Below are 10,242 nucleotides of genomic sequence, written 5' to 3' on the forward strand. Positions count from 1 at the left end.
TTTATATATCTTTTTAAAGAGTTGTATTAACATTTACAGTATGTTTTGCTGAAATTAAATTGTTTTTCCAGAGTACATGTAATTGAGTGAATGAAGAGAGAGCACCAAAAATACAAGCTGGTAAAAGGAACAAACCAACATGGTCTGAAATTTTGTATTTTAAAATTGAAAAACTAATGCACATACACAAGATTTGAGTGTAAATGAACTGTCTGTAGGTGACAAGAATAATCTTATGTACAACAGTCCTTTCATATCACATCATTAGGATCATCCTAAAGCATAAAGATGATTTTGAAAGTTATTGCTTTCTTTGGGTAGGACAATACATTTGATTGTTTCCTAACCAAACTTTTTCAGAAGTGAATCCTTAGTTCTAAGACACATGTAAGGCAAAGGGAAGCAGAAGGTCGACTAGAGAAAAAAATGGCAAGAAGAGCATATGGCAAAGATAAGCTACTCTTGGGCTTTTAAGAAAAAAAGGAGGCGGGGGGAGCGGGGAGAGAAATTGGTTCTTACCTTATCCCTTGCTCGGAATGTGAAAAATTTAGGGAATTCTCTCTGTGTTAAAAGAAGGGGGAAATGTATCAGTCCTTCATAGCTATGGCTCTTTGGGGATAAACACACAGTACAGAAGCACTCAAGCATCTAGAAGACAGTTTCCTAGAAAACACGCTCCTTACCAAAGCTGAGCCCAGGGAATGTGAATGATCCTCTGGATAACCATCACTTCGACCCCACTTCCAAATTTGAGAATCGCCACACTAATAACCTAACTTCAATAGCTACTTTCTCCTAGGAAAAAATAATTAGTATTTTTTCATCTCCCAAGTAAAAAAAAAAAAAATCTTCCTGGTGTTGCTGTTGGCACAATCTGGCAAATAAAACCAATATACCCTAATGCTGCAGCACCGCAATAGTAGTTACTGGACTGATTTCCCAAGTTTCCCCTTAAGAAACTCTTAAAATGTAAGCTAGCTAGAAAGCATAGAATACTCAATTCATGTTTTTCCACATTCACTCTCAAGTCAATAACTTCAAAGGTTTAAAGAATAATGTTTCGAGACAAAGAAAAGTATAAGATGTTGCACTGGTCACCACCATTCTATGCATAAGAAAGAATGGGGGCGGGGAACTAGTGAACTTGGAATCATTTGGTCTTACTGCTCTTTTGCAGGGCATTATAAAAGAAAGCAACCAATTTACTAGAACCTTATTAATTAACAAAGATGAATTCAATTAGCAGAGTCCATTAGTTTCTGAAATTTAACTTATTAACACCAAATACCCCTGTTTCTCGGATGGGAAGCTCTACTGGCAGTGTTGGAATCAAGTCATTACTATTTGCCTCTATAGGAGGTTTCATTAGGCATCTTCTTCATTATGAGTGCAATATAATGAAACTCTTATTAGTACAAGGCAGAAAGACCAGGACTAGCTGCCTAAATATCCCTCAATAAGCTTTAGGAACCATGAAGGAAACCTGAACTGAAATAAGAGCCTTCTAGGTGGCAGGAGCTCTCACATGTTGTCTCCTTGAATGCTCTCAACAACCTCTAGAGGTAGGTATCCCATTTTCCAGCTGAGGAAGCCATGACTAAGTGATATGCCCAGGATCACAAAGCCAGAACATGAACTTGGGTCTCTTTAATGCCAGAGACCATGCCCTTTCATCTCTACCACTCTATCTCTCAAGTATAGGGTAGTACCTTTCTATTCTTGTTAAAATCCAAATTCCTTATTTAGAGGACTTCTCTTTGATGAGACCAAAAACAAAACAACAACAACAAAACCACCACGGAAATTTTTTAAAAAAGCAAAAACCAAACAAAATATGCTGAAAACTTGTGGTTCTTGAGTTTACTGAGAACTTGAATACCTTCCACAGGTATTATACCTTACCCTCACTTGCACATTTTTATAGCTTACAGAGTTAATAAATCTTCTTATATTTTCTTTGGCATTTTAACTATAAAACTGCATTTAACAGGCTTCTAGGAGCTTGTTTAGCAAGACCAGGCCTGGGTCTTTAAAAGTCCTTTGAAAATGGATTTTACACAGCACTGATCTTTTACTAATGGTGTTTTCATTCTAAATAATTCTCTAATTCCCCTGAAAAATACTGAAAACATGAGATGACTTCAAGGTTAGACAGGAAGATGTGCGGCTGCATTGTCAGGTTTCATGCTCAAGGATTTATATAATCTAGTTTTGGTTTTATACTTGAGAGGTATAGCTTTCAGAGCATTAGCTAAGACTAACAAGTCAAAAAGGAAGAGTAACAAAATCCTTCCATGAAATTTTCGCAAAGAAAAGTCAAGGAAAGTGATAATACAGTCTTTTAAGCACACACTCTTGTATTCTGCCTTAACTATTAATTAATTAAAATGTTTATTTAGTATACCATTTATTCAAGTGTGTTCAACTGTAGGACCAAAATCATTTTCCTTCAGAAACATAACAGTAACCAAAAACTCTCCTGCTTTCTTTACCACTAAACCAATCAAGAAAATTTGTAGTAACTGAAAGGCATGAAAATCGAACAATGTGAATGGAAACATCTTTACCACAAATAATGAAGGAGATTAATTCTTGGCAGATGTGGGAAAAGACTACAAATCAGAAAAACCACTTTCATTAAGGTTAGCTAAGAAAAGGTGTTATGGAGATGATATAAGCAAACTTTGGAAAACTTTTTGAGTAAATTTTTAGCTCCACAGTAAAGTTCTCAATTTAAGCATGAAGCATTCAGACCAGAAGATGGCAAGAACTTCTGTGCAATGGAAAAGCAGGATCAATGAGCAATTCTTCAAGTCTAAGGACTTTTATAAAAAGTCACCTCTTTTGGCACTCAAGAATCACAAAAACACAGAAAACACAGGAAAGAAGAAATACAAAAGTCTGATCCTACAGTTTTAGTAAATTCCTTCATCCTATCTCCTCACACTGGCAATTTTTCCACTAACAGCATTCATGCTTATTCTATCACTAATGTAATTGCTTTCCAGACATTCTACTACTGTTATGGGCAAACATCATAATTGAAAGTACACAAAGAAAAACCCTCTTAGTGTTCTGGTACCAAAAAACAAAAGAATGAGACATTTCTCAGGAAGAAATTATACCCCTGCTGTGTTCTAATCAGCCAACCATCATCAAGACAATCAAAATAATTTGCCTAAATTAGCCAATCAAGACACCCTGCAAATCAGAGAATGTGAAAACCTGCAACAGAACACATCATAGCTGATTATGATACTAATAATCGTGTTAAAAACCTAATGAGATGAAGAAATTGAAAGCTTGCTGGTGCAATTCTCTTTTACCTCAACATGCTGAGAACTAATTATATACACTGTAATTAAAACAAAAACCCAAACCAAAGCTTCTGAAAAACTAATAGTTGATCTACTAGCAAAGAGAATTACCAATTTTTTTCAGCTTATTGAGATATAATTGACATATAAAAAAAATTTTTTTAAAGACATGAACTTCTAACCATGATAACTTTTCAATAGTGGAATCTGCCTTCAGGTCCAAATAATCCCAAACATTTAATTTTAAAGTGGAAGTCATTCACATAAACTCAGTAAAAGTACAACTATCTCCTAGGTGACTTATAGCAGAATCTCAGGAAATCTTATAAACAAGAAACAAAAGAGAAACTTAACAGATGCAAAACTGATGTAGAATCTCATCACAATTTTTGGACCTGATGCTTTTGCATAGGTGGCAAAGGATAAGAAGAAATCTTGAAAATAGACATTTTAGTATCTTTTACAAAACTTGGCTGAAAAAAATATGGAAAGCTTCAAAAAGTATAATACTTATATTCCATTTAATTAGCACCTTTTGCTTAACTTTTTGGAACCTGAAATGTGAATGAAACTAACAAAGACTTAATACTACTTGAAACTGGAGACCTGCAGCTTACACAGCTGCAAAATTCAAAGAGCCTGTTCTTTTGCTTCCAAGGCTTCAATTTTTTTTTTTTTAATATGGAGGAGATATTTATAACAATAATAGGCATGTTTTTTTCTCAAACTTTCTACTTAAATATCGATGTTAAGTAGTTAGTCAAATCCCATTATATGTATTTGATTTAATTAGATGATTATGGAAACAGACTCGACACCAAGCCTCCTTAATGCTAGTAAATACCGCCAGCTCAGAAGAACAGTCTCTAGGTAGAATCAAGAAACTAAGGTAGCAGCAGACATTCCAATGGACAGCTCTCTAGAGACTGTGAAGTTTAAGCAATGAAGTTTTATAAATGCTTATAGCCTTTACTGGCATCTAAATAAATACCTAACAACATGTATACTCTCTAGGAACCTCTACTCTGGCCCTCATTTGCCTTGTTCTGGTTCTGAAACAGTCTGAGAGACGACTGTGTAACAGCACAGCTGTTTTATTCCACAGCAGCCAATATTGTTCTTGAACTAAACTTGGTAACCTTCCTCCTCTCCTTGCCCCCTCATGGATGCATTCGCTCTTCTATTCAATAATATAGGGATTTCGCACTGTAGAACAGGGGAGACTGCATACATCACAGTGGATTACCAAGAAGCCAGAGAGATCAAGGGATTCATTTCTAACACTCATGCAAAGCTTCCTCTTTTTCACACTACACTAACTATGGGGCAAGCACACATCAGACGACATGACAGAGGCTAAGCATCCTTCATGAATGGCAAGCTACCACCAGCAGAAGAACTTATAGGAGCACCACGACAGTGAGCCCTAGATTTGTACAACTCCTGCCAAGGCTTCCTGGCTATCATAGATCCTGGATGGAATTCAGTAATAGTTGCCCTTGCCCCCTGTGTAACCACTAATTATTTCTAAGGAGTCTAAGATAAAAACACTCCAAATCCTCTAAAATGCAACTCTTCAGAGAAAATCCAGTCTACACCTAAACTCTAATTTCTCTATGTCCTAAAACAACGTTTCCTACACTCGTGACAAATCAAGTCACTTGATAATATAACTGATGTCCCACTTCGCGCCACTATAATAGGAACTGGTCAATGATTCCCGGGAAAGACCCCCTGCTGGGCTCGTTTCCTAGCAGATTTTGCCTATACATGTCTCTATTCAACCTAAATCCAGATATTTAGCATAGCAGGGAGAAAAAAATTATTTAAAGCTGTAGATATACTCTAGGGCATGACACAGATTCAGCGATAAGACAGGACATTTTGCATATATAAAACACACAAAAAAAAGTCCATGAGAATTAATTGCTTTGGCTTTTAAAAATTTTTAGTAGTTTTAATTTATCACGGAATACTTATTATAGGAAACCAGTTAGTATGCTATATGAAGACTCCATCTGAACCATTAGGAAAAAGGATAACGATTTTATAAATTCAGTATTATTCTCTAGAATAATATATTACTCCAAAGTCAGTGAGAAAAATAATGATGCTAATGCTTAAGAACCTAGCCTAATACTCTTCCCAAATCCAGGGTCTGGCTCTGGCACGTCTATCTTAGTTCTGATCAGCATCTACCAATGATAGTATTTATTCACAGGCTCTCATATTCCATCCCCAAGTATCAATTTTATTCTCTAAGCTCTTGATTTTTCTTCCTAAAGCCCCAGGGTTCTCTTTAAGCTCCTCATACTTCTTCATTGCTTCCAGTTTCCTATCTAAAGCTATTGATTGATATATATCTGTACTCTGCTTGGCTTCCTGACATCAATAACATAACACAGGAGAGTTGTGCAGTCCACAGCATTTCCTAAAGCATTTCAGAAAATCTTAGCTCTTTAGTTTGCAGAGTAGGCTCTTGTTTCTCTACAGACTAGACCAACACGGTGAACTGTGAGAAGGGAAACAAAATGTCAAGAGCCAGAGACCTAATAAACAAAACAGTAATAAAAGCAACTACACATAGGTCCTAGAGTTTAGAAAGTCCTTTCCAGAATCCCAGATGTTATCTTCATTATTGTAAATGAACAGGGCTTGAAAACTAAATTACCTTAATTGCTAAAACAAAATAAAGTTCTTATTAGGAAAATAAGGACTTCCTAACATCCTCTGGAATCTCTGCTACATTAGAATTAATTTTTAAAGAAATCTTTGGACTACGATCATATTAAAGAATGACCTCTTGATTGCAACCTGGATTTTTGGCCTTACTGCTATCATCATAGTGGGTATATGGGTATACCATAGTTTAGATACCAGGCTATTGACTTACTTTTCTTTTCTATAACATTTTTAATGTCATAAATATTAACGGTTAATTCAGTTAAATTGGAAAAAAAGCAACTTAACGCTCAATTCTTATTTTCTGCTCTTGGAATTAACATAAGACAAAAGTACCAACCTTGGCTCTGCTAAGGCATTTTAAATAATAGACAATTGTTCTTCAGAACTGAGAATTCTCAATAATAGAACCTGAATCTGTCTTTGGTAAAAGCCATGACCCCAAAGTGCAACTGGCAGTTCTTGATTATTGATTCACTATGTACGCAGAACAAATTACTAGTTAACTCCTACCTCATTCATTCAGATAAATGCATGTACTCATCCTTAATTATTTCTCAGAAATATATTGAGAATTTGTTACAGGGTGAAAAAAGAAAAACCCTTTAGCTTGAAGAAGACTGTAGAAGAACTGAATATGCATTACAATACTTTCTGAAAGAAGAGGGACCAAAAGCCTGTGCAGCCCTTCTAAATAACTCACACACATTCTGTTTAAATAATCAGTGGCAAATGCAAAAAGCAGTTAAGTAATCTTTCATTACTGTTCCTTTTACTTACATGAAATCTCTGATCCACCTCATAGCTGATCTGTTTTCTGAAATCCTTTCAAATGAAAGAAAAGAAGGAAAAACAGCAGAAGCTGGCAATTAGTAATAAAATTAAAACCAATCTGATTAAAAGGTGATATTTTTCTTAAATTTATAGAAAAAGTTATTTCTCTGCATAAATTCTATAATTAAGCATATGATTATAATTCCACTATTTTATTTTTTAAAATACTAGCAGCAGCATATAATATATTAGAAGCGTAATTCACACGCCAATACCTTTTGTGCAACCAGGAAAGTAAGGCGCCGGATTCCATGCTCAACCAGGGTAGCTTTCTATGAAGAAACATGTAAAACATAGGATAGATGAGATCTCCATTCATCTTAAATTTCACCCCATTCAATCCTTGTAAGGCTCTGAATGGGCTAAGTACCCTTTCTGGTTATCTCTGTCTTGGCTCAGAACCTTCAAACTTGCAAGTAAACAAATCTCAACCTGGCTCCTGAGACTAAGTCTTACGGAATAGGTTTTATACTGATCTAGACAAAACTGAGAGAAAACTTTGGGTATGGGAAGGGCTCATATGAAGTTACCTAAATTCTCTTAAGAACTGATTCACATCTAAGCAGACCGTAACATAATTTCTGCTTATAGAAGTCACAGGGTTGGGCATGTTTGAATGTGAAGATTAAAACCAAAACAGAAGCTAAATGAAATTGGGTCATTCAGGTCAGAGGGAAAAGAAGGAATTTTCATAAAACAGAAAATTCAGGTTCTAACCTGTTGTTTACAGATAGCACCTATCATCAGATACAGCATTCCTAGAATTCAACCTAACAAATACTGATCTTTTCATTTCTTCTAAAACATTTCCCCTGTACTATACATGAAGGTATTTTAAAAAAAATATTTCTTTAAAAATTGCTAAAAGCAATGTTTAACAGGCTTTTAAATTTAGTGATTATTCACATCACCACTTGGCATAGGTGAGCAGTATATAAGAAGGCAAAAGAAACCAGAAGTTTCAAGACAGTCTCTTATATGAGTCTTGGGCCTTCATATCTAAGCTTTCTTATACTGCTCATTTATTTCAAAAGGCAGAGACAAAGAAACAGATTAATGAACTAAGTAAACAACATAATCTGAAGGGTCCTTAACAAAGAGGGGTTATGTGGCAGCAAGTAGAAAAGCAATCCTACTAGTTAAATGACTTGGGAAAATATATGAATAACACAAACAGAAAAAATACGTGGATTTTCATAACCTACATCCAAAGTTTAGTTTTATCACATTCCCTGCAATAACTCTAACCAAGAGATATGTTCATGAATCGATTCTTGACTTTCACAATACTATATATTTTTAATGTCCAAACTGGTGTCCCCATATAGACAAGCACATTCTCTGGGCCATTTCCTCCTACTGGAAAACCATTTCTGCTTTGGCATTGCTTAGCAATAAAATTAATTAACATAAGCAAAAGATAACTGAAAAAATAAATTTCCTAATAGTAAATTTCCTTGTCAAATATAAATTTTGGTTCAACCACGTTTAACAATGATCCGTATTAGCAATATACCCGTTAGAGTAAATAACCAAGTATTGATACCATATTAAGAAAAGGGAGGCAAAGAGGGAGGGGTGGGTGTGAGTTGGTTGTGGTTCTCAACCTCTCAGTGTGCCAAGGAACAGAAACATTTCTTCTGACACCGACAAAGAATTCCACTACAGCCAAGTCCTTCAAAGACAAGCATCAATAGCTATGTTCAGGCAAGGGAAGAAAATAACTTTAATAATGCCATGATTTAAAGTCAAAATTGTTATTGCTTTTAAAATTCCACAAGTGGCTGACAATAACAGCAGAGCAACAGGATTCTGATTACATTGTAATAATGTGGGTCTCACAGCAAGTCCACAGCTATTACCCAGCGATTAGGCGTCAGCACCTGGAGAAACTCCATTTACACTGACTGCTTCAATCTCCTCCACAAGTCATTTACAAATATATGATCCTAATTTCTACGAGAGAAAAAAAAGACATGCTGGGACTAGAAAATTATTTGGACAATTTGGATCAACCTATTTGATAGTTTAATGTGTGCTTTTTTTTAAAAAAAGAAACTTTTTCTAAACTGCTAGAAGCATGATCATGAAGTGAAAGACAAAACTAGTTATCTCTTCAGTTTTTTTAAAAAATTGCTTTTTCTTCATTTTTACATTTTTTTTTTCAAATATTCCTGGATAAGCATAGTATCTGATGCAGTTAATAGCTTCCATAGGCTTGGAATGTTGGCATAGTTTACCTTTACCCTTCTGAATAGCCAAAGGCAAAGACACTGGATTTCTCTGTGCCTCAAAAAGGAAAAAAATAATCTCTTATTGCCAATTAATAAGTATATGTTGTAAACTGCTTCTTTAAATCCACATGTGATGATATACAACACATATAGATCTTAAAAAAGCCTACAGTAAGGGCAATTAGTGCCTCAAAGCCTGGGAAGAAAATTTTGGACTATTTCATCATGCAGCAGCAGCAGCAGCCATATACAACATTAGGACTCCTTCAACTAAGATTACCTTGGTCCCTGGTCTCAGGTTAATTGTATGTGGTCATGAGTCAAGGGCAAGAAAGAAGGTAAATTTCTCTTCTAAAGAAAAATTCCAACGCATATCCTCTATTTTAACTTCTTGGTAAGTACATTTTCTTCATGTTGGCCGCAACGAACACAGGTCAGTATATGTGCTGTGAAAGTATCATGGGGCAAATGCTAAGACACATGTTAAGCACAAAGTTACCATCTTTCCCTGGGTATCTACCATTAGCATTACATGATCTGAATGCCTATAGTACTAATTGTTTATACTGCTGATTAAGTTTTTTGGGTTTTTTTTAAATCTATTAAGTTCTTTCTTTAAACACAAGCACTATAGCTAGGTGCTTTCCATTCAAAGAAATGTGTCTTGTCATTAAGGGCACTTTGGCATCTATCACGTATCACAATGAAATGTAACTATGCAGACTATTGTTTTGAGCCTGCCTAACCAGTCCCTCCAACTAGACTAGAAGCATTTTTAGGGCTAAAAATGTATTATTTACTTAAGTATCAAGATCTGTGCCCCCTAGAGATGGCATCAAAGCCTAAATGCTAATTTTTGCTCTATCATCTACCAGCTCGTGATCAGGGCTTTAATTAATCTCTCCGATCTTGAGCTTTTCCCCATGTCTACAATTGGAATAATTCCTGACTAATCTAATCCCATGGGATTGTGGTAAAGTGCAAATAAAAAACTTTCCACCAATAGTTCTTTATAAATAAAAATTATTATGACTGCTAATAAATTTATGTTGCCCAATTAGAAATTAAAGGGAGAAAAATATATTTTAGTTAGGGATACTCAGAGAAGTCTTCATAGAAGAGGTGAAATCTGAAAGTTTTTAAAACAAGTAGGATCATGTGTGTGTGTGTGTGTG

The 10,242-nt window shown here is 35.2% G+C and overlaps 1 protein-coding gene across 1 annotated transcript in view; it reads right to left on the minus strand.

The window, feature by feature from the left end:
* ACACA (acetyl-CoA carboxylase alpha) overlaps nt 1-10,242 on the minus strand; it is a 244,652-nt gene that overhangs the window by 95,418 nt on the left and 138,992 nt on the right. Inside the window, exons 33-35 of the mRNA XM_039886513.1 lie at nt 7,049-7,105; nt 6,780-6,824; nt 520-561 (exon numbers count right to left, since the gene is read on the minus strand). Coding sequence (XP_039742447.1) covers nt 520-561; nt 6,780-6,824; nt 7,049-7,105 — 144 coding nt within the window. The remainder of the gene's footprint in view (nt 1-519; nt 562-6,779; nt 6,825-7,048; nt 7,106-10,242) is intronic.

The sequence above is a fragment of the Pteropus medius genome, unplaced genomic scaffold, assembly GCF_902729225.1.
Source record: "Pteropus medius unplaced genomic scaffold, Ma_sr-lr_union100, whole genome shotgun sequence".
NCBI classification, from domain to species: Eukaryota; Metazoa; Chordata; class Mammalia; order Chiroptera; family Pteropodidae; genus Pteropus; species Pteropus medius.